Raw genomic sequence first — 26076 nt, 5'->3', positions numbered from 1 at the left:
TGCTGCTGGCAGGGTGTTGTCTTCAGAGCTGGATACACGGCCAACATGACCACCACTGCTCTCCAGCTGCCCAGCTCTGAAGGCAGAGCAGAAGTAAGGGTGGCAATATCGTGACCTTCTTAAAATAACCTTGTTATTCCCATACAACTCCCTTTTGGATCAGGACCTCTAATTTGAGAATGGCTGGTTTCTCCCCATGAAATCTATATAGAATAAGATAGTGTTTCTCAATTTTATTTGGCCACAAAACCCTTTTCAGCTTAAAAGAATTTCAAGGAATGGCTAGGGCTGCCAGGGTAAAATTTGTCAAGCAGGGGGAAAAAAAAAAAAGCCACGCCAGAATTGGTCGAGAAAAAAAAAAGCCGCAAAATAGACTGTCTCTTTATTGGGGGAGGGGTGTGTGTGTTGCGTTCTCGTGGAACCCTTACTTCCGCGGAGCACCAATTGGGAAACACTGGTATAGGATAAAAGCACACAAAATGCCAGATTTCACAGTCTGTGATGCATTTTGCATGGCTGTGAATTTGGTAGGGTCCTACTTACATGTATTCAGATATCTTGAACCACCAAAAGAGATTTATTGGCAACTGCTTCTTCCTGTTAGCGCAGAATTCTATTCTGGCTGGTTCATCCCCAACAGAATTGTCAACCAATTTTCTGTTGGATATCCTTTGATGCTGGGGTCAAAAGTAAAACAAACCCTTTCAGATTACATTCTGTTAGTAGGGCTGGAAGGGTGAAACAGTGGTTGAGTTTACCAAAGCAGTGTAGAAGATCTAGCCATCTTCCATTTCAAAGGAAGATTGTATCCAAGTTCCCTGGACTGCTTTGAAAATCCTAACCAATGTCATTTGACCTGTAAACTAAATGCATTTTTCTAGAAGTCATTGAGACACAATAAGCACAGAAACCAATTAGGTCAGTTTTAGAGACTTTTTAAGAGCATGACTCCAATTTAAAGACAAGGGTTTGTGTTCCAGAAACAACTGTTTTATTTATTATTTGTCTTCTAATAGCCCCTACAGGCCCAAACTGAAAAAGTGCCCTATTGTGTTAGGCACCATGAATACACATAATCAGACAGCACTTACCCTGAGGAGAGCTTACGATCTCAACAGACAAGACAAAGGATGGAATGGAGAAGAGACGCTCACAGCGATGAAGTGTCTTCCGAAGGTCACAAACAGCCAGATTTGGATTTTTTTAAAATTTTCATTTTTACTGTAACATGCTAATGGTCTGAGAGGACGCTAACAGAGTAGTGGTAGAGCTTCAAAATATGAATCAAGTGCCTATGTGAAGGCTTGGTTCTTTAGTCTCAATCTCAAAGCCAGAAAACACTCCTATGTGCTGAAGAGGGGGAGAAATTCCACTTTATTATGCTGGGGCATTGCAGAGAGTTCAGGGTTGTGTCATCACACTTCTGTGGACACAACGCTGACGTGCTTAAATGATGCTGTAGTTTCAAACCGAAAGCCGAGCTGAGCCATTTAAAGTCTACTTCTGTTTTTGGCATTTTTTAACATGTAGAATTAAGCCAAACTCCTTCCCTTAAAAAAAAAATCTGCTAAGGCACTGGGGGGCTACATCTGTGGTCAGACTCAGTGTGAGAGACACTTGCAAGACCCCGATGTCAAGCCCTGGACTGTATTACTTCCAGTTGTTGCACATGAGTCAGTCTGACTCTACTGTCTGGTTTCTTGGCTGGCTCTTACGTGCACTGCCCCCAGGCACTCGTTAATGTCACCTTGGTAAGTCAAATTATTTACTTAAATACCCTGTGAAAAGGTCCTTCACTAAGATCTGAGTGTAAGGCCCTCTCATTAGAAAAAAAATAAAATAAAGATGTTACACCTTAAATGTAAATTCAGAAATCTTCCTGCAGTTTTTACAATCTTCTCCAGTTTGTCCAAGCTACATCCATAAGCAATAAATCAGAAATCATAATCTATGAAAAGATACCGAATTGAAGGTGTTTGAGCCTGTTAGAGCATACACTCAGTTAGTAGTTGCTGAGCTTCTTGTCTTATTCAGAGCATTTTGTTTTTATATTTTGCAAGTGATTTACATGAATGGAAATTTAGCAGATTTTTTCCTCCCCTTTTAAGTGAAGGAAAAAAACCTTTCGAACAAGCATTTTGGAAAGCCATTTCGGAGAGCATATAGCTCTATTCTCTTCTGTTAGGCACTGAGTATCCATCTAGCCTGAGAGAGTAATTTTGGATTCATTCTCACTTGGATGCAGAGTTCACTTCTACCGGTTTCACACAGGTGCGACTGTACAGATTCCTAATCTACACCAACAAAAGTTTTATGGCAGTGCCCAAATGAGATCAACGCTGACTTTCCACAAGTCCATCACAGACCTTCCACAAATCCAAGCTGGATTGTCGCATGGTAGCATAGACCAAATGGGGTTGTGGCAATATGTACAATGGAACTCACTGACAGTGAAGTTCACTGCAATGCAGTAGGGTTGCCAAGTGTCCAGTTTTGAACCAGACAGTCCAGTATTTGAGCTTTCTGTTCAGGAAACAAATTGAGAAAATAAAAATGAGAAAATATAAATGTCCGGGATTTTCTAAATAAGATGTCATGTAGATTGTAATGTCAAGTGTGTTCGGTATTTTTGTTGAAACCATCTGGCAACCCATGCAGAGGGGCCTACACAAAGTCCTATGCACCAATTTAATGGGGCTTAAATAATGGTTAGAGCTAGGTATGAACTCTATGCACTGGCGTGAATGTCACTCTGGGTGAATCTGTGGATGTGCAATGGAGGGGGTTGTCACTCTTGGGCCAGATAGAAAAAAAAAAAGCCACTGTTCCCTGGGCTTCGGCAAGCATAAAACTTTCTTCCCACTGAATTGTAGCAAATTGGATTCACTCATGGGAGCAGCTGTTGAGCCATGTGGAAGGAGATTAAAAAAATAAAGACTAAACAAAAGGAGTAGTTGTTCTCTGTCCAGTAGCTCATAAATTCAATTCAGCTGACCATCCTGGCTTTCTGTCCAGTTCATCTATTTTTTAGATGGATTACTATTATTGTTTTATAATTACTCTGTAGTCCTGTAAAGTCTTGTTAAATGAGGCAGTGAGCGGCTCAAGGATATAAAGTCACATCCATCAACTCTCCACTCTCAAGTTTGGTCTAGGCACATCCTACATCAGAGAAAAGACCAGAAACCAGCTGAAGCAGATACAGACGTAGGCTTCCAATGCCTTCTATTCCTCTTCACGAGTGGATTGGATGGAAAGAAGCTCCACTCAAACAAAAACTATTTCGCTTCTTCAAGTGTACACACATGGTAAAAACCAAACATTACATTTTGGGACTTTCTGCAAATGGTAATGTTAACTTTAACCCCAAAACAAAACCAAGAGCCAAATAGATGCACCAACCTAATTTTATTCCTATTTACATTTTATGGATCTTTAATTGAGCACGTTCTGCAAGGTGCAATATTTAATGTGCTTTCCGGCTGTCCCTCCGCATACCATAAGCGGTTCCTATTACGTATCAAGAAACTAATTATTAGTTGGAACATTTAGAATGTTCATTTCCAAAGCAACTAAACGGGATTTGCCTAAATTCTACAAAGTTAAGCAAAGATATAGCCATTCATTGGTGTCTAGGTGGCATTTCTGCCTACTGGACAGAACACTGAACAGGGACTCCAGAACCAGGAGACCTACTAGCCTGCTGAATCATTTAAAAAAAAAAATCCGTGCCACAATTTTTCCATCTGTCAAATGGGGGTAACAAAACTGTTTGGGCTCTAGTGATGTAAACAGTTATAGAAGAGGTAGGTATTTTATTAAGTGCTGAAGAGGATATGACACATTTATCCTTAAGAAAGCACCTTCTTCATTCTGACTGTTCATACAACCAGCATAATAGCTCTTCTTTCAACTCATACAATAGTCACTACATAGTGACTGTGAGATCCTGCAGCTTCCCCAGAGGGAGTCAATGGGGCACTTGCCTGGGGCCCAGAAATTCAAAAGGGCCTAGGACTCCTAGCCACCACCACCACCACTACAGAAATGGTGACAGCCAGGCTCCTTAAATTGCCACCAGAATGCTTGAAGTGTGTTCCGAGCGGCTCTGAAGGCTGGCCAGGGAGGGGGTATGCTGCACTATGAGTCCGGGCAACACTGAGGGCTTGCTACCCCATCTCAGGCCTTCCCATTTGAGGCACCACCCTTTCCTGGGGGTGCGGATCCAGGCCCACCCCTGCCTTACCCAGGTGCTCGTCAGGTCTGTCAGCCCCACTGCCTGAAAGTAAAAAACAGCTTTGTGTATTGGTTAAATACAGCACATTTTCCAATTGGAAACACCTTACAGAAGTAGTAATTGAAGCGTCTCATGCCTTCATTCCTCTTTGGGGGACTGCAGGCAGACCGCAACTCCCATAATGCTTCGCAGTGGCTCAGTAGGAAGGGTGATATTAGTGCATCATGGAAGATGCATTCTGGCCAGGGGGCTTGAGCTATATAACAGAATGGGGACTAAAAGTCTGCACACTACAACACATGAGGAAACTAAATGTATTTGAACTCAAGTTTTCTGGTAAACATTTTTTTCCCCAGGGAAGTTGAAAATTCCTGTTTATAAAACCTTTGATGAAAACAATTTTGTTTTCATTGTGATTTAAATTTCTCTCAGGAGAAAAATATTCCATGAGCAGACTTAATAGCAACTTCTGTACATATCCAAGTGGATAAACTTAACACATAGTACACAGATGAGCGCTCAAGATACATATGTAGGAATAAATTAAGTGGCAAAACATACCTCATTCACACTGAAGAATTAGAATGCTGTAAGCAGCTATATCAGCCTCTACATACATTCTCATAATTGCCTATCAATAGTAACAAGGGCACATCCACAACTGAGAAAGAAATAACTATATGGGCTTCATTTATGGTTGTTCTTCCTTCTTATGTAAAAATTAAATCTTTCCCACATTTGTATGAATCTTCATCATTACATCTGAAACGCCCATCAGTTAAAATCCATTACTGTGGCCTTTATGTCTTGGGTGACTGTCACAATGCTATAGTTTTACCGAATCATATTGTTAATCTAAGTAGTTTTTCTTTATTGGAAGCCGTTTCAATTTGTGCAAGGTAACAATCCAGTTCAGCCTTTAAAGATAAATTCTGTGAAAAAATAAACAACCTCTAAGGAAATTCTGTATTTCCCATCACTAAGTACAAAAACACACTGGTGTGCCATGTTCTCTGCTTATCCATCCTTTAACAAACCAGCAATATATCAATTTTGACATATTACCTGCAAATCAAATACACAGTTTAACAAACTTATTACAAATATATTAAAAAAACTTAACAAATAGACTAGTCGCACCTTAAAGACTAACAAAATATGTAGATGGTATCATGAGCTTTCGTGGGCATCTGAAGAAGTGGGCTATGCCCACGAAAGCTCATGATACCATCTACATGTTTTGTTAATCTTTAAGGTGCTACTAGTCTATTTTTTTAACGTTTTTCTTGTTACAGACTAACTCGGCAGCCCTTCTGAAGCTTTATTACAAATATGTTAAGCATCTCTCTTACCCTTCTTCACCCTCTTTTTTGGAATAGCTGCTATCACTGTGACACACCATCAGCAGCTAGGAAACCAGGTTAGATAGTATGGCTAGAATCAGGTTATTTAATGGATAAGTACGGAGTGGAGTTTAAATGCGGAGGCTACTATACAGTAAGTCACCCTCCCATAACCAAGCATTTGTAGTTGTTGGCCTGATTTGAACATCTTATTGCAGTACTTTCCTTTCATCAGTTACAAAAGATTAATGTGATAATCTGTTATGATCTAAAAATGTAACTTTTTTGACAACTGCAAAGCCGAGCTGGCATATGCATTTGAAAGATGTGTATTAATTAAGCTTTTAAGTTTAAAAAAATATTTTAACCAGATAAAGGGGTCCTACAAAGGAGGTTGGAGATGCAGACGTGTTCAAGCCTCCTTGGAGTACTCTCGCACCGGATATCTATATTATAAAATGCATCTCAGCTTATGCATAGCATTCTTGAGTTTCACCTAGTTGAGTGTTTTTTCTGAATTTAGAGCCAAATTTCAGGTATCCTCATCTCCAGGGTCTTAGGTGGTCGATATCAGCATTAAAGATTTCGAAGTAAGAAGTGGGACTCAAGGAGGGCTGTGGGCGGGTAGTGAAAGGCTGTTCCAAGAAGAGACAGTGAAAGAAGGAGCAAGGTTTGGAGTGGGAGAAGAATATTGAAAGACATTCTGTGAAAAGAGAGTGAAGAACATAAGGCACATCAGTGTGTGTAGGATGAGATGAGAGCAGAGCTGTAGGTTTTTAGAAGAAGTTTAAAGCAATTACAAGTTTTACCTTGGGAGGTTCTATTTGAATAGATCAGAGTGCTTATTTTCTTCTTATATACTTCGAATTGGTGCATTCGCTTTGTGAGTATTCCACACTTTCAATTGCACTTTATCCTCTGGATAGATTCTACAATAAATTTACATATCCCAATCACAGTTGAATTCCTACATGTGTGATGGCATAAACTTCAAGCATGGGCCCCTTTAATAACAACTCTTTTTTTATCAGGACCTCCTGCAAATTATAGCTGTTGAATTCCCCTTTCCCCATGTAGGTAGTTCAAAAGAGGAGGAGGAGGTATTGGACATTCTCTCAGATCAGGCACTAGTGGAATAGAATATGATCAGGCCTTAACGTGACACATTATAGGAGACCATGTTAATGCGTGTGTAGTTTTCAATCAAACTTCAAACATCCTCCAAACCCATGAATTTGCACACACACATTATTTTATTTTTAATATTGTTTTCTGTTAAAAAAAGAAAATGTTAATACACTCCCTGGGAATAGAGCATAATAAATCAAATAGCTTTCTACAGTACTTTTGCATGATTCCCTCAGGGGTTTTTCATTATAAAAATCATATCTAAGTTATCAAATTTCAGGATCCCAAAATGTGTACTGAATAGCTGATAAACAAGGGAACAATGTCTCTCAATGATTTGTTGTTGCTGTGGTTTTTTGGGGAGAATTTAGGAATACAAATAGCTAAGTGGAAAACTGTACTCTTATAACAAACGGACCCTCCAATCTTCATTAGCAAGGCTGTCTTTCTGATACTGTTGCGAAAAATGGAAACATGATTCTGGTATGCTCACAACACTCCAGTTAATGCAAGACATAAGAAGTAATTCTTCTGCTCTACTCAGGCCTCAGTTGGAGTACTGTGTCCAGTTCTGGGCACCATATTTCAAGAAAGATGTGGAGAAAGCGGAGAAGGTCCAGAGAAGAGCAACAAACATGATTAGACGTATATAAAGCATGACTTGTGAGGGAAGACAGAAAGAATTGGGCTTGTTTAGTTAAAAAAAAAAGACTGAAAGGGGTCATGATAGCAGTTTTCAAGTATCTAAAAGGGCAATACAAGGAGGAGGGAAAATAATTGTTCTGGGCCTCTGATAATAGGACAAGAAGCAATGGGCTTAAATTGCAGCAAGGGAGGTTTAGGTTGGACATTAGGAAAAACTTCCTAACTGTCAGGGTGGTTAAACACTGCAATAAATTGCCTTGGGAGGTTGTGGAATCTTAATCACTGGAGATATTTAAAAGAAGGTTGGACAGACATCTCTCGGGGATGATATAGATGGTGCGTGGTCCTACTGTGAGGGCAGGGGACTGGACTTGATGACCTCTCGAGGTCCTTTCCAGTTCTAGTGTTCTATGATTCTATATGAGTGGGTTCTTTGTCCAGTTTTTCTAGAAAAGAGTGAAATCACCTTTAATACGACCATGCATATCTGAAAACAAAGATCCATCCCATGTTAACCTACTATGAAAAAAAAAAATCGCTGTACTGTATTACGTGCCTGAAACATACTGTACAGAGTTCACCACTGCAGCGTCAGATTGCCAGATGCCGTAAATCTGAATGGAGATGTCCATAGTGAATTAAATAGTATACTCTTTCTCTCTCATCTATGTCAGTAAATTAAATTCTGGGGACAAGACCGTTGGTTGCTTAAGTGGTGTTTTCTCACTTGGTCAGAGTTAGCTTTGACAGTACCTCCCAGTCTTTCCACATTTTCCCTGTACAGGTACACAGGATATTCCATAAGTGCTTACTGCAGGGTTTCATGCCCCATCTTCTGAGGTATCTGGTACTGCACATCACAGAAAATAGAAGGCTACATTACATAGACCACTCTTGTCAACCCTTCTCATGCTGTATGTTCCTGTGTACATCTACAGCTCCTTCCACATACTTCGTATAGTGAAACAGCTGTTACTAATCCCCTGAAAATTCGTCAATACACCATAATTAATAAAATGTAATGTATTTAATAGCCAAATTATAACACACGTATCCAAGTAGCCATCCAGATTTCACTGCCATATTCTCAACATCTGCCCAAGTTCTGATTTTTCAACTAGACAGATGTCAAGGAGGGCAGCAATGTTCCTGGCATCACGCAACAGGTTCGTGATATGAAATTACTTTCCATTTGTGCTAAATTAACTGATAGAGCCACAAAAGCATGTCAATCATTCGCAAGGCTTAGCAATGACATACAGGAGATGCCAAGTCTTTTTCTCTGCTTCTGATAGCTGTTTAGGACCACTGGAAGCGGTTTCAGTGTATACTACTTAACCTACTGCAGTCCCCAAAGTACGTTTCCCCTCATCTCCCACTGAAACTCTGCCATCTGTCACCCTCACTCCCTTTGCAGACAAATCATCACACACTTGTGATGGTTCTATAAGGTTCTGATAATAAAAACATGAGCACAGTTTATGGTTAATTTCAAGCTAACCAAAGCCAGCTTTAAACAGCAATCTTCTCAGCTTCTCCATTTTTGAGAAAACAGATACTGTTTGATTAAAGGTCTCTTTATGACAGAATTTCCTCTCCTACTTTTGCATGAATATTATCCTTTCAGGGGGCACATTTGCTTTTTGTTCTAACCATAGAGCTGTTGAGCTTCCTCATATGGTTTCTATATTATAACCGAGGAAAAATATCAACAAGGAAACATTTAAATAAGAACTTCATTATGCCTTGACTTGATTAATGAAGATGAGCTAACTCTTAAAATGTCAACTAGAAATCTTAGAGACCTTTCACTCACAGGCTTTGTCTACACTACAGCTTTTGCCGAAAGAGGCAACGCAAATGAAGCACTGACTAGCATTTTGTCGTGTTTCATTTGCATGATCTATTCGAGCTGTTTTTTTGCAAGGGGTTTTTGAGCAAAACAGCCACGGCCACACTGCTTTTTTTGTGCCAAAAAAGGTTCAGAATAGATTATGCAAATGAAGCACAAAATACTAATCAGCGCTTCATTTGCATTGCCTCTTCCCGCAAAAGCCATAGTGTAGACATAGCAACACTGATTTCACGTATAATGCTGACTTGATTCATAACAGAGAGCTCTAAAGGAGAGCACCAAAAAGGGAGAATTCCAAGTGCCTCAGAAAATCAATCTGAACGGGAGAGCTTAATTATCAAAGTGCCTCATTCATTGCTCGTTTTGTCTTTATACAACCAGGAAGATGACAATCACACATGAAGTTTCTTTGATGGAAGCACAAACCCACATTTCCCTGCCACTTCTGCAATTCAGGGCAGCATGCGGTGCTCCACTTGCAGGATGTACCATCCACCCCGAGGCTGGCTACAGTTTGTACCAAGCTGTGGGATCCTTGTGATGGAAGGTGTGATCACTACTCTATTATTAGAGAAGTTATTCTGTGTGATTTAGCAACACAAGCATATATGGCGTAGTCACAGTACATTAGTTGCCATACAACTAATTTTTTAACTACTTCACTCCCTAGTGGCAAGGACCATGATTAGCAGCAGCTTCGGACATACGTGAGCGTGTATTGTTTTACTTTTTCTTAAATCTAATAAAAATGTATTCCCCTGTATTTCATCACAGAATTCAAAGGGTCAGAAACTTCCCTTCTCTGCTGTTTTTTTGTAAATCAATATTTTGGACATAAAACCCAAGGAAGTCAACAGATGGCCTTTTGCTAAAGCAATTATTTTTATTATTACATTCTGGTTATTCGGTGTTAAATAGCAATATCTTTTTCTTGTGAGTGCCTTTCCAGATTCAATTGCTACATGGAGGACATCTCTGTTTGTTTAAGCTTGTGTGGAAGCAGGTAGAAGAAATGCTATTTCTGTAATATTTTACTTTATTTTGCATGAAAATGAAAATGCACAGCCTGTAATGTCAGTTCCTAGTAGCCAGTTAAAAAGCCACAGCCACTTTAGAGGTTCCAAACCAAAACAAAACAAAAAACCAGCACTAATCAATTCATGCTGTCATACTTTATCTAGAGTCATTGTCTAGAGTCATTGATACAGATGAAAACATCTGGGGACTCAATTATTTATGACATGAATAATATTTCATTTCTGTTAAATAAAATTTCCTAGCAGCAAAAACTTTTGTTCAGTCCTATCATGTGACTCTGAAATTAAACTCAACTCAGAGTTTTATGCACATTTAAAAAATGAATGCCTGAAGATGGTCTCCTGGATCCAAACCTGCCGACGGATTTTCAAAAGTGCAAATGGCAGTTGGGTACGAAACTCACATTTTGTGTGTCTGAAAGTCTCCCCAGCAGTCACTTATCTTAATGGCCTGGTTTTCAAAAGAGCTGAGCACCTGTAATGACCACTGACTTGCACTGAAGCTGATTTTCAGAAGTGCTCAACAGGTCTGAAAAAAATCAAACCCTCTTTTGAGGTTCTTAAATCACAGACTTCGGAACCTAATTTGAGTTAAGACATTAAAAAAAATCCCAGACAGAATCTTTGAAAAAACACTGTCAAATCAAATGTAGCCCAACGTTTCATTTTGATACGTTTATATTGCTTTTCTATACCAAACTAGAGAGAGATGTTCATTGCAAGAAAGTTCTGACTACTAATTAAGTCACTATGCTCCAAGCATTTTTGCACAGGCTTAATTTTACTGGCAAGAGCAGTAACAGACGTCAATTAAGCATGTAAGTGTTTTACGGTTTGAGATCTAAAAGTTCAGACTATATTTTCTCTCAGTCTCAAGAAGTGAATGTTGAGAGGAGGCCAGCGTAACGTTGGATGGCAAAGTCTTTGTTCTCACATGAGAGCGGAGCCCTTCCTTTTCAGGTCTCTTGCCTCGTCCTCAGCATACTCCCATGAGCTTTAGAATAAACTAAAACAAATGTAGCTCAGACCTGATCAAAACAACTTAACGCATTTGCTGACAGATAAATATTCCCAACAGGAAGCTACACGAATTTTGTAAAGATTCCAATGTCTGGATGAAAAATGTATTCCAAGGTAGGCCAAGTAACCTAATCACAATTTTTTCATGTTGCTATGGTGGGAACACAATGTACGCCACATCTTGCAAAACTTATGGGGACTCACTGGAGATGGTCAGGAAAATGGGCCAGACCTTCCAAAGGTGTAAAGTGACATGGCTCCATTACAGTCACCTGTGCTACACCACCAGCTGAGGATCTGGCATAAACTGTGTGTGTTTTAACCAATTCTGGATTTATTTTCTTTTTTACCTTACTCATGTGGTGGTCCATAAGGACCCAGTCCTGGCAACCTTTATTAATGGGCGCATTCCCATTGACCCTAAGGAGGCATCTCAGACTGGCACCCAAAAACTTAAACATGGAAAAAAAATCACTAACTTTTGCTTGTAAACTTTGTGCATGGTGTTATCTACTGCATTCAGAGCCATTATGATCATTGTCTCCTAAAAACGTTTTACATTTATAGTTTCCAATAAAAATGTTTTTAATATAATGTAGATGAAATATAAACTATTAACCTTGAATGCCGGGGAGAAGTATTACATTTTTGATCTTTTAAATATTTTATATAGAATTCTTAAAGACTTGTACATAATTCATAGCAAGATCTTTTGGAATTAAAATAATTGTTACATCGCTTCTCTAATTATTAGACTTTATAAATAAAATTGATTTGTGTACATTAAAAACAAGCAAAAGCACTGCTGAGAAAAGGGGCAAAATTGAAGTCTCATGTTATCTGCTACAGAAGAAGCCAGTTTCTTCACCTTGTCCCATCAACATGCTTTACCTGGTCTAGACTGACCACTGTTAAGGGATGTGAGTGTAAAAAAAAAATGGATTGATGACACCAATTCATTTCAAATAAGTTGTCAAAAAGCCATCAGTTGGTAACAATATTGAGGAGTCTGTGGCACCTTAAAGACAAAACAGATTTATTAGGGCATAAGGGTTCATAGGTAAAACCCACTTCATCAGATGAATTGGAGCAGAGTTTCCAGAGATATGGGTATATATAAGGATAACAAAAGAAAGAGGGTACCTGTGTAAATGAGCTGAACACATCAGGGTGGAAGTGACTCATTCAGTGTGACAATGCATATTTAAGTAGTAAGAAAAGCAAAAGTGGTATCATTAAGAAGTGTCGATAAGGACCCAGTGGAGCTGACAGCCATGTCGGGCCCCTTAGCAAGGTGGAGATGGAGCTGGCTCTACACTCTCAGAAGGGGTAGGGCCTCAGGCAGAAAGGGTTGGGCCAGGGGCAGCCAGCCTCAGTGCTGTCCTGAACATGCCACAGCATCTCCCCAGCATTTAGTGCAGTAGCAGTGGCAGTAGCTTTAGAATTGCTGAGCCCTGGAGCATTGGCAGGGCTGTAATGAACCTAAGTAATCACCCATTATTTTAACCCTCAAACACCACCTTGTCTTGTGCCTCTCCCTTATTTTTAGCATTTGCATTCATTGTGCCCCTTCCTTAAAATTAGGCTATAAAGACTCTCGGGGGAGAGGGGAACCCATGTACTTAATGTGTTCTAGAAAGCACTTTGCACTCTTTAGGCACTATACAAATAAAATCATCATCATCTGGACATGAATCATGTGAATGATGTGAATCAGCTCGGTTCTTTTCTTTTCTGCCACAGAAAGCACTGGACATCTTTGGATTGCTATAATTTTAAACGCAAGTTTAAAAAAAAGATTCTAGGAGACTAGGATAGATGAATAAAATACATGAATGTGCCTCTGGTTCCCTATATGTAAAATGGAAGTAAAAACCTACCAGACTTTTGGAGATGATGTGAAGCCCAATTCATTCAAGGGTTCTGATTGTCATTGGGAGGTGGTAAAAGTAGTTGTTGACTCAAATGATGGGTAATTTGATAGAATAATTCTCTCTCTCACTAAAATTAGAGGTTTTTGGTCAACGCTTTTGAAAGTGGAAGGTAAAATTTTCAACTGGTTTGAGAAGCTAAATGCCAGATTCTAAAATGTATTTAGGGGAGTTAGGTGTTAGTGGGATTTTCAAGATCACCCAAAGAGCCTATTTGCATGTTTAGGCTCCTAAATACTTTTAAAAATCTGGCTTTCAGTGATTTGGGCACTTTTGAATTATTTCTAGAAAGTTTACCTGGATAATAACTCACTTTCCTGCCTTTAAAAATTATTTTTTTAAATTTGCAAATCTTTCCTTTCTTTAGAAATAGCTCTTCAGAAATTAATCAGTTAATACACAATTAGGAATTATGAACAATACTATTTTTTCTTCCATGGAAAACTGCCTGTTTTCATTAAGCAAATGGTGAATTTGATAGACCACATAATCAATGTGTTTAATGACTAACGTCATCTGAAAAAAGCGAGTTTTTAATGGACATAAAATTGTTTCAATATGTAGCAGAAGAAACAAATATTCCACTCACTTGTTAGGATTGCCTGTGCTTTAGTGAATACATTTTCAGAAAATTAACTGATAACTTTGATATGATTTGTTCAAAACAGTACGCTTCAAATAAATCAACTTAACAGTTCTGCCATAGGAAAGAATTACTACACTTGAACTGGGAAACAGGGTATGCCAATTAAAGAATTTGAAGGCCAGGGAGAGTACTGTGGGATCCTGGCAGGCGGGGGATGGAGGTGGGGCACTTAGTTACAAAAGAAAAAAAACACTTAGCAAGCTCAGACATGATTTCCAAATCCCCAAACAAGGAAAAGAATAAGCCCTGAACAACTATCTAAACTTTTCCCTATTTACACATTTTAAGAAGGCCGTTCTTGGAGAGAGAAGCATCTCCCATCTCCCTCAATACCTGGGAGAAACTGCTCTGATCTTAAAACAAAGAAGAGAGAGGAAAAAAAACCCCTCTTTTCCAGTTTGAATTTTCTACCTGCGTTGTTATTGGCTGACCGCCATCTTGACTAGATACAGGAATTAACTGCTGGTCAGCACTCAGATTATGACAAACGGTCTCAAGTTACAGCGGGGGAGGGCTAGGTTGGATATTAGGAAATATCACCACCCTATTTCAGTAGGAGGGTGGTGAAGCACTGGAAGGGGTTATCTAGGTATGTGGTGGAATCCCCATCCCTAGAGGTTTTTAAGTCCTGGCTTGACAAAGCCTTGGCTGGGTTGATTTAGTTGGGATTGGTCCTGCTTTGGGCAGGGGGCTGGACTCGATGACTCCTGAGGTCTCTTCCAGCCCTAGAATTCTATGATTCTAATATGGGCACATATAAAAGGATCCAAATAATTTGAAAAAAAAAATCATCATCACTATCTGCTGTTCCCAATGCCACTCAACCTGGAGGTCATTAGTTGACCTATTCCTTCAAGATAGCAGAATAGAAGTGCATCTTGAGAAGGGATATGCAGGAGGAAAAGGAAACTGTGACTAGTTAATGGATTTTAAAGGCAACAGGATTCTCTAGTCCGAGCTCCTGCATTATACAGGCTATAAAATTCTATCAGTAATTACTTTGTTGAGCCCAATAACTTGTGGGAGGACTTCTGAAGAAGGTTTCCTAGGTAAAGACAGAGTGAAGGAATGCATATACGGAAGAAGCGGACAATGGCTGTTCAATACTGACACCACTGACAAAACGCAGGGTGCCTTGATAACAGACACGAGTGGCAAAGAAGTTCAGAGTTATGGACATTCTTGAATTTAATGAGAAGTTTGAACTTGATGCTGTTTAACAATCAGTGGAAACATTTAAAGGGAGAGGATGGTGATTCAGTTGGAGTGACACACAGTGAAGATGTATGGTTTGTGTGGATTAATGGAAGAGAAGCAATATGAATCTCAAGTAGCCCTTTAATCAAATCTCTGCTGCTAATATTACAAATGTTCTTTTCTTATGATGATGTTTTCATTAAAATCTTCATGGATGTTTTATTAACTAATTTGAAATAGCCACACAGATTTTATAATTCACTCAGAATTTATAAGCCGTTGCTTGGACTTCATCTGTCAAGGCAGTAATGTTTCAAATTCTTGTATACTTCGCTCTTTGGAAGACAGATCATTCCATAACACAATGGTATCATAAAAATGCCTGTCAGTTAGCAATCAAGAGATTTCACTTTGCCTGTCATATGGTGGGATGTCAATTTTTATTTTTCCCTTTAGATAAAAGCTTAACTGTATTATATTTCAATAATAGTGAAGTTGGGAAATTTTTTTCAAAAGCCTACTTCAGCTGAACATACTTCAGAGCCTTCATGCTACTGTCAAAGAGAGTTAGGCGCTGAGTAGCCTATGCCCCATTGGTTTTGAGTGAGACTTTGGTGCCAAAAAGTCTCTTTTGAAAATGGGACTTGATTACTTTTGGAAAGTATGCACACAAATCCCAAACAAGAACATAAGACTGGCCATACTGGGTCAGGCCAAAGGTGCCTCTAGCTCAGTATCCTGTCTTCCAACAGTGGCCAATTCCAGGTTCCCCACTGAAAGTAAGCAGAACAAGTAATCATCAAGTGATCCCTCTCATGTCACTCATTCCCAGCTTCTGACAAACAGAGGCTAAGGACATTTTTTGCTGTTGCAAAAAAAAGCAAATATGATTTTAGGTTGTATCAACAGGTGTGTTGTAAGCAAAACTCGTGAAGTCATTCTGCCGCTCTACTCTGCACTAGTTAGGCCTCAGCTGGAGTACTGTGTCCAGTTCTGGGCGCCACATTTCAAGAAAGATGTGGAGAAATTGGAAAGGGTACAGAGAAGAGCGACAAGAATGATTAAAGGTTTAGAGAACATGACCTATGAAGCCAGGCTTCATGAACTGGGCTTGTTTAGTTTGGAAAAAAGAAGATTAAGGGGGGACATGATAGCGGTTTTCAAATATCTAAAAGGGTGTCACAAGGAGGAAGGAGAAAATTTGTTCCTCTTGGTTTCTGAGGACAGGACAAGGAGTAATGGGCTTAAAGTGCAGCAGGGGAGGTTTAGATTGGACATTAGGAAAAAATTCCTAACTGTCAGGGTGGTCAAATATTGGAATAAATTGCCAAGGGAGGTGGTGGAATCTCCCTCTCTGGAGATATTTAAGAACAGGTTAGATAGACATCTCTCAGGGATGGTGTAGAAGGAGCGTGGTCCTGCCTTGAGGGCAGGGGGCTGGACTCAATGACCTCTCGAGGTCCCTTCCAGTCCTATTATTCTATGATTCTATGATTCTATGATCATCTCTGCCAATCTTGGCTTTTAGCCATTGATGGACCTTGCCTACATGAATTCATCTAGTTCTTTTTTGAACCTTGGTATAGTCTTGGCCTTCATAACATCTTCTGGCAAGGAGTTCCACAGGCTTACTGTGCATAGCATGAACAAGTGCTTCCTTTTGTTTGTTTTAAACCTACTGCCTATTAATTTCACTTGGTGACCCTCTTGTGTTATGGGAAGGAGTAAATTATTCTTTATTCACGTGCATGCCAAAAAATTCAAATAATAATGTATTGTAAACCTCCAACTTAACGGATACCTTATATATTGTTTAAACATACAAATAGTCACAGAACTCAAAATACAGATCATCAATCTGTATTTTAATGTGTCCCTGTCTTCTTTTGGTGCTTTGTATTAGAACATCTACTATATTTTTAATGTAGATTTTTGTTTGCCCTTTTCTTCACCTTTTCCTTTAATTTTTTTTGAAGAGGCCAATTAATAGAAGAGTGTAATTAAAATTTTTCCCTGAATTTGATCACATATTGGTGAAAACTCAGTGCCATTATTACTTTTATTTACACAGGCATTTTACACATTTCCTTGGAGTTTTGGAAATGCAAATAACAGCCTTGGGTTAGTACAGGAAGTGACGGGGTCATGTCATTCTCTCAAGTACCAAAAAAAAAATGAAATGTAAACTTAAGCCAAAAGCACAAAATATATTAAGTAAACTAGATCTTAAATTTTCTTTTAGAGGTAATAATGTATGATGTTATTAATACGAAAATAATTTTTTAACTGGTTATTCTCCTTTAAAGATAAAAAAAATTGAAGGTTCAAAATTATATTTTATTTACCCTAGAGATTGGAATGGCTCCTGGGATGAGGAAGCCAAATATTCTTCTTTGTTCTGTGGTTGTGCTGACTTGTCTCTTTGACCCCCTCATGGAGTGCAATTTATGCTCTGAGAATAGGCAGTCTACATTGCAAAAATGCCTCTTGCTCCAAAATAATATTCTGTCCCTTTTGCTTGATAAGCTCCAAGGACAACACAAAATGTGACCAAAACAAGATGAATCCCAATTCTCTACAGTTATAAATTCAGGAAATGCAGGTTTTATGAGCCTAGTTTGATTGATCAGCTATACACTATCATGCTCAAATAAATGGATTTCCTAAGTCACACTAAATATGCTTTTAAGAACTATATTTTTATCTGTTATTTCAGGAAACATGTAGCTAATATAGCTTTGAAACAAGATTGGCACAGCAGCTATAGAAAATCTGAAACAAAAAAATGAGGCCAGACCTTTATTAAATTTTAAAATATGCCTTTGCTACACTCTTGTAAAGAGCCAAATAGGGTATTCGAATCCCTGGAGATCACCAGTATAATTTCTTTATCATGTTCCATTTAAAATTTAATTATGTAGTCTACAACAAGAAGAATCTGAGTACTCTAAATAGGTCATGCAACGAACAACCTAACAATATTATGGAGTTTTCCTTATGAAGATCTTTTCTTTGATGTGCTGTTATACACAGAATGCCTTTATTTGAAAAACAAAAAACTGTAGGCTCATACATATATAATAATGAAGTTGTATCTTTTACATTTTAAGTTGAAAATCAATTCTCTCTTGATTTTGTATAATCTAAACATAAACAGAAATAAGCCAGTTGAGAAAAAGACACAGGGTTTAAAACCTAGCTATCAAGTTCTAGCAGTTCAGCCTGTCATGTATTTGTTTCTAATTTATATCTTTCTACAAATACAAAATTATCCATTAAAGGAAGTTTATAAAATGCTGTTTTTCATTCCACCACCCCATTTTTACCCTAAGCATTGATGAAATCTGGTGGTGAATCTTTTGGCTAAGCAAATCAGAAAAAAAAAAAATCTTCCTATTTAAAATGATTATTTAGAAAATGTTTAACAGCATGAGATAACTCATACCAACATTAAAAAAAACCACACACCTTGTTTTAAAAGGATTATTGTCTTACCCTTACTTCTTAAACACACACTTTGGAGTCTCTTAATTAGGAGGAGAGAAAGAAAACATGCTTCCTAATGTATAAACTGCTTTCTGGGAAATTGGAGCACCGGCATTTCTTTTATAATCCAATTAATCTGTGTACAAATTTGGAAAGAAATATTTTTTTTATTATGTTGACAAAGCCAGAAAACCCTTGGAGGCACCATTAACCCTGAAAATGCTTCCATCCTTCAAGATGAGCAGACAAGTGCATATACACAGTGAATATGCACAAGTGCAGGCACATACACACCTATACCCTCTGAAGAATTAATGAAGAGATTCTTTTGGGCAAGATTACTAGTGAAGGAAAAGATCTGAGCAATTTATACTACATATATATCTATGACCACTTGTAAATAGAGAAAAGTCATGTTTGGTTACATAGGCTAGATTTAATATTCTGAACCATAATGGATTAGTCTTTTCTGTTTGTTTTTGTCTCATTAGGCAAATGTGTGGATAGCATGGTAGCTACAAAACAACAGTTTTACTTTGAAAATATGAAAGTCCCCAAACTTAAAATTGTGCCTATTGAAATGAAGCAATTTGGGAAGAAAAATCAGCATTGTTAGAAGACAAAATATTCTTGGATTGAGTTTCTCAATTTATGAATCATTAATATCATTACTATCCATTTAAAGTTTGAACAAAGAATATTTCGAATACAGAGTAAATCAGAAAAAGTGTACTCCTGGAAGAAAAGCAATGATCAGTCATACCAAAGAAAAGCGTGAAGACTAGTAGAAGAATGCTAACGTTCACACAGCTGTAAACATTTGTTTTCATCCAGACAAGATCATTGGCTTTAATATTTATAATACAATTACAATGCCTCATGCACATTGCTCATATAATCTAATTTCTACTTGTGACATATTACCACCAGACTTTAATTTCAGCTATGGCAAGAATTCAAACACAGTTAGGTTTCCATTAGCAGTGAGAAAGAAACGGGATGCTTACTCAAGCTCCTAGTGCAGATTTCTCATTTTAACTTCAAAGCATTTAAAACTACCAGGATAGATTCACTTCTGCTGTACAAAGATTTAATATTTTTAGTATATATTGTCAACTAATACCAAGCCAAGGTTAAATTAATGATCGACAGTGCAATCAGATTGGAAACACTCTTATGCTAGTGAAAATGACACAACTAAATGATTATGAAAAATAGTAAATATCAATGTCTTCAAGCAAGGATTAACTAGTAAGCTACAATTTGAATCTCTATTTTCATTTCTCCCAGATGCAGAACTGTGAGCATCCTTTTACGACTACAAAGAATAAAAATCTCTAAGTGTCATGTACCACAGATCATTAGCAAGAGAATAAACAGAATTTCAGATGCCTTGTTAAAATCGCACCAAGATATTTCACTGCACATTTGAAGATAATAAAAGGACAGGAAACCTAAAAAGAGAATAATAGCTGAATGACCTAGCAGTATTCAATTAGGTTGTACCTGCAAACATTTCTGGAAAACAACTAAAAAAAAACCTGACAAAAACCAATTCAGCATTGGAGGAAAATTATTCGGTGTTATTGGAATTAAGTATGTTGGAATTAAATCAACCCATGGCCTTCACCATAAAAAGATGTGGTTTTGTATGAATGAACAATTGCATCTCACGTGACCCTCCAAAAAAGTTAGTTAAAAAGTCTGCCTGTCAGAGTGAGAAATAGCTAACGCGTCAAATATCATTATTACCTTATTGTTATAAAATTATAATTCCAATGAAGATTTCATGGTTTGCATTTTGCACACTTTCGTTGTGAATGTGTGTCAAACTACAACATAATATTCACTTAAAAATAACTAAACCCACACAATAATAAAGAAGCTGCGGTGAAATGAGATGGAAAAGGGAACATATGCATTGCTCCTTGACATTAAAAATGAAATCTGTCACTTAATAGGAATTCAGGATGCCACACCCAATGTTTTCAGTTGTCTGAATAATTTTCATCTCCAGAATTACAGTCTTATATTTGTCTCTTCTGAGTACAAGGAGGAAGTCTCTCTTTAGCCGTTCTTTGAAAGCTTAGCGCTCACATGTGCTTCTTATTTCATGATGAGCTTGTTCACATGAAACAGATCAGAGCTATGTGGTTCTCCCGCTTTCCCAATGAAAGCATATTTGGATTTTCACAACCAACTTTTCCCTTGCTGTTAAAAAAGAAGGCAACCTCGAAACGACCTACAGCATATGTAGTTTGAGTGTGCCAGGAAACCACATCTGGGATGCTTTTCTTCAGGTGGTAGTCAACTAAGCTGAGCCTCAAAGCAATTTAAACATGTGGATTTACAATGATTAGTTCTTGGGGACCATGGCACTTTACAACCATTTTACTGGGAATGGCAAACAAATCAAAAAATGCTGGTTTCTCCATATATCTGTGTTGTCTCCCCACCGCATGGCAGGTTTCTACATGAAAGAATGATATAATGTGGCTCATGAGGCTGTGCTTCTTTCAGCAGCTACCAGACACTCATATACAGATTGAGTTTAGAACAGCTTGCTTACCTTGGTAATGTTCCAGCTAACTCAGTGGCAGTCTCTCTGTAAGAGATATACAGAAGGGTGGTTAGTGTTTGCAGGTTAAAAAATTTTAAAGGCAAAAAACATTTACACTAGTTGGAAGAGTGTGTGTGAGTGTGTATGAGTGCGTGTATGAGTATGCATACATGTATGCATTAAATGTATATATCGCCCCCACCACACACACACACACCCTTATATTTTGTTCACACATATCCCATATGTGGAATGGCAGTCCAAGCGATAATAAACACAAGCAACTAAAACCAGGAAACGCATCACCGTGATTTTTGCATGAGTTTCTGACAGTTACATTATCCAGGTTTACTTTTCCTACCCATACGATTATATTGCTATTTAAATTTCCAACCCTACAGCTTCCTCCAGGACTAGCACCAAGCTCTTTTGCAATGGCAAAAAGCTCCCATTTTCTGTCCCTGCCTCCGCTTACTGGATGTGAAATCTGTGATACTGGGATTTTACAGAAGTGCCACTAATTCAGGAGCAAATCTTCCTCCCCTAGGCCTTGGGCAGTGGTAATTTTTAAGTGGAAAGTACCATATTTGGGAAACAAAGCCGCATTTTATTGATGGATAACTCTTTAAAATTACATCTATCTGCCTGAAGCTGTTCTTGGGTTGGTAATACATTTCAGGGGATATGGATGGGTGAGAAGAAGGCAGGGAGGGTGGGCTAAGGAGGATGTTTTATCACAATTCATCCAATGGCTATCGCCTCCACACAAATGGTGTATATATAAAATTTATCACTATAGTATTCCATGGGCTCTCCACCTACTAAATCCATCTGGCTGGGGCTCGTTCTAGTAGCCAACACCACAAAATAGCTTGAAACAATTAACCAACATTTGGGATTTTTAACTAGGGTTTTTTCCTCCTAGTCCCAGTGTAAAATCCTAAAACCAAAGAACTCAGGGATTGTTATACTAGACCACACCTAAGGTCCACTTAGTTTAGCACCTTGCATTCTAAGACATTAACTGCTGGATGTTTAAAACCATCATGTAAACCTCCACATTGGAGAACAACAACAATAGTTTTCTTGGTCACTTCAGCTGATATTCCAAAGCAGAGGTTCTCAAACTATGTGAACACTTGGGATCTGCAAAAAAGCCACTGGTCACACCGTGCTGTCGCCTCATTTCCAGCTGCTAAATTGCATTGCAAGACAGCCTACGCTTTCCTCACATTACACTGAAAGACATTACATGCTTTCCTAACAGTGGTTTTCCATGTGCGGCATTGATGTAACTGTCAGAGGCACGTTGTGCTATCACAAATGAGAGGGCAGATGGCTCACAAGCATTCCTCGGCTTTAAAAGGCAGGCCACACAGGGGGAAAAAAAATTGTAGGAACCTCTGCCATCATAAAGTATGATGGAAGAGGTCATAGATTTCTACCCTGTATTCCTCAGCTGTTGTATTCTTAACATAAATGTATATCAGTAAATGTGTATCTATCAGGCTTTTAGAAGCCTGTTAAAATCTTTGCCTCAGTAACACCTTGTGGTATTAAAGGTCACATTAATTATGCTTTGAACAAAAAGCTTTATCAGTTTTAAATTTGTTGCTTATTCATTGGCTGTCATCTTGGCTCTTGTGTGATGACAATGGTTACATTTGGTCTGCCTTCTCTATGCTATTTTATGTCTTATTGATATTGTATATATCTATATAAACAAATACACACATTTCTTTATCAAGTCACCTCATTTTTTCTGCCATAGTTTAGGTAGCCCTAATCTGTTCAATCTCTTCATATAAAAAGATTTTACTTGCCTTTAATACATTTTCATTTGTCTCCTGTGAGGACTATTGTTTTTTGCTATATACTTTCTCAGATGGGGTGACCAGTGGCGTACAGAATATTCAGAACGAAAGCAAGCTAATGGCATTACAATATGGTAAAGATTTTTTTTTCATTCTTTTCATAATACAATGTAATGTCTTTGGATAATCCTGCGTATTGAGTGGTTGGTTTCCTTGAGCAGTCCACAAAGATACCAATATATTATACTGCTAATTAAGAAATTACAAGAGCGACGAAGAGTCCTGTGGCACCTTATAGACTAACTGAAGTGTAGGAGCATAAGCTTTCGTGGGCAAAGACCCACTTCGTCAGATGCATGTAGTGGAAATTTCCAGAGGCAGGAATAAATATGCAGGCCAGGATCAGGCTGGAGATGACCAGGTGGATCCAATCAAGGAGGATGAGGCCCACTTCTAGCAGCTGATCTGGAGGTGTGAATTCCAAGAGAATAGAAGCTGCTTTTGTAGTTAGCAAGCCATTCACAGTCTTTGTTTAATCCAGAGTTGATTGTGTCAAACTTAAAGATGAACTGTAGCTCAGCAGTTTCTCTTTGAAGTCTGGTCCTGAAGTTTTTTTGCTGCAGGATGGCTACTTTTAGATCTGCAATTGTGTGTCCAGGAAGATTGAAGTGTTCCCCTACAGGTTTTTGTATGTTGCCATTCCTAATATCAGATTTGTGTCCATTGATTCTTTTACGTAGGGACTGTCCTGTTTGGCCGATGTATATAGCAGTGGGGCATTGTTGGCACATGATGGCATATATTACGTTGGTGGATGTGCAGGAGAATGTACCAGTGACAGTATGGCTGATCTGGTTCGGTCCTGTGATGGTGTTGCTGGTGTATATATGTGGGCAGAGTTGGCACCGAGGTTTGTTGCAAGGATTGGTTCCTGAGTTCGAGTTATTATGGTGCGGTGTGTAGTTGCTGGTGAGAATATGCTTCAGGTTGGCGGGTTGTCTGTGGGCAAGGACCGGCCTACCTCCCAAGGCCTGTGAGAGCGAGGGATCATTGTCCAGGATGGGCTGAAGATCACTAATGATGCGTTGGAGAGGTTTTAGCTGGGGACTATAGGTGATGGCCAGTGGTGTTCTGTTGGTTTCTTTCTTGGGCTTGTCCCGTAGCAGGAGGCTTCTGGGTACACGTCTGGCTCTGTCAATCTGTCTCCTCACTTCCTCGTGTGGGTATCGCAGTTTACAGAATGCTTGTTGAAGGTCTTGTAGGTGTAGGTCTCTGTCTGAGGGGTTGGAGCATATGCGGTTGTACCTCAGTGCTTGGCTGTAAACAATGGATCGTGTGGTGTGTCCGGGATGGAAACTGGAGGCATGCAGGTAAGTATAGCGGTCGGTAGGTTTTCTGTATAGGGTGGTATTGATATGACCGTCACTTATTTGTATCGTGGTGTCCAGGAAATGGACCTCCCGTGTAGATTGGTCCATGCTGAGGTTGATGGTGGGGTGGAAGCTGTTGAAATCATGGTGAAATTCTTCCAGAGTCTCCTTCCCATGGGTCCAGATGATGAAGATGTCATCGATGTAGCGTAGGTAGAGAAGTGGTGTAAGTGGACGAGAGCTGAGGAAGCGTTGTTCCAGGTCAGCCATAAAAATGTTGGCGTATTGTGGGGCCATGCGGGTGCCCATAGCAGTGCCACTGGTCTGGAGGTATATGTTGTCACCAAATCTGAAATAGTTGTGTGTGAGGATAAATTCACAGAGTTCAGCCACCAGTTGTGCTGTGGCATCATCAGGAATACTGTTCCTGACAGCTTGTACTCCATCTGCATGTGGGATGTTAGTGTAGAGAGCCTCTACATCCATGGTGGCTAGGATGGTGTTTTCTGGAATATCACCTATGCATTGTAGTTTTCAAATTTCACCATGATTTCAACAGCTTCCACCCCACCATCAACCTCAGCATGGACCAATCTACACGGGAGGTCCATTTCCTGGACACCACGATACAAATAAGTGACGGTCATATCAATACCACCCTATACAGAAAACCTACCGACCGCTATACTTACCTGCATGCCTCCAGTTTCCATCCCGGACACACCACACGATCCATTGTTTACAGCCAAGCACTGAGGTACAACCGCATATGCTCCAACCCCTCAGACAGAGACCTACACCTACAAGACCTTCAACAAGCATTCTGTAAACTGCGATACCCACACGAGGAAGTGAGGAGACAGATTGACAGAGCCAGACGTGTACCCAGAAGCCTCCTGCTACGGGACAAGCCCAAGAAAGAAACCAACAGAACACCACTGGCCATCACCTATAGTCCCCAGCTAAAACCTCTCCAACGCATCATTAGTGATCTTCAGCCCATCCTGGACAATGATCCCTCGCTCTCACAGGCCTTGGGAGGTAGGCCGGTCCTTGCCCACAGACAACCCGCCAACCTGAAGCATATTCTCACCAGCAACTACACACCGCACCATAATAACTCGAACTCAGGAACCAATCCTTGCAACAAACCTCGGTGCCAACTCTGCCCACATATATACACCAGCAACACCATCACAGGACCGAACCAGATCAGCCATACTGTCACTGGTACATTCTCCTGCACATCCACCAACGTAATATATGCCATCATGTGCCAACAATGCCCCACTGCTATATACATCGGCCAAACAGGACAGTCCCTACGTAAAAGAATCAATGGACACAAATCTGATATTAGGAATGGCAACATACAAAAACCTGTAGGGGAACACTTCAATCTTCCTGGACACACAATTGCAGATCTAAAAGTAGCCATCCTGCAGCAAAAAAACTTCAGGACCAGACTTCAAAGAGAAACTGCTGAGCTACAGTTCATCTTTAAGTTTGACACAATCAACTCTGGATTAAACAAAGACTGTGAATGGCTTGCTAACTACAAAAGCAGCTTCTATTCTCTTGGAATTCACACCTCCAGATCAGCTGCTAGAAGTGGGCCTCATCCTCCTTGATTGGATCCACCTGGTCATCTCCAGCCTGATCCTGGCCTGCATATTTATTCCTGCCTCTGGAAATTTCCACTACATGCATCTGACGAAGTGGGTCTTTGCCCACGAAAGCTTATGCTCCTACACTTCAGTTAGTCTATAAGGTGCCACAGGACTCTTCGTCGCTTTTGCAGATTCAG

General features: G+C 39.3%; 1 protein-coding gene across 2 annotated transcripts in view; it reads right to left on the bottom strand.

Annotated features, from left to right (window-relative positions):
* Positions 1-26076, bottom strand: part of CELF2 (CUGBP Elav-like family member 2) — a 495286-nt gene that overhangs the window by 370674 nt on the left and 98536 nt on the right. For both annotated transcript variants that reach the window (XM_025188438.3, XM_075908547.2), the window contains exon 2: positions 21095-21130. Coding sequence is in view for 1 of the 2 variants with exons in the window: in XM_075908547.2 (XP_075764662.1) it covers positions 21095-21130 (36 nt within the window). In the remaining variant the exon portion in view is untranslated. The remainder of the gene's footprint in view (positions 1-21094; positions 21131-26076) is intronic.

The sequence above is a fragment of the Pelodiscus sinensis genome, chromosome 1, assembly GCF_052426305.1.
Source record: "Pelodiscus sinensis isolate ZL-2025 chromosome 1, ASM5242630v1, whole genome shotgun sequence".
NCBI classification, from domain to species: domain Eukaryota; kingdom Metazoa; phylum Chordata; order Testudines; family Trionychidae; genus Pelodiscus; species Pelodiscus sinensis.
Note: the sequence above shows the minus strand (reverse complement) of the source record. Positions and strands in the feature narration are given on the sequence as shown.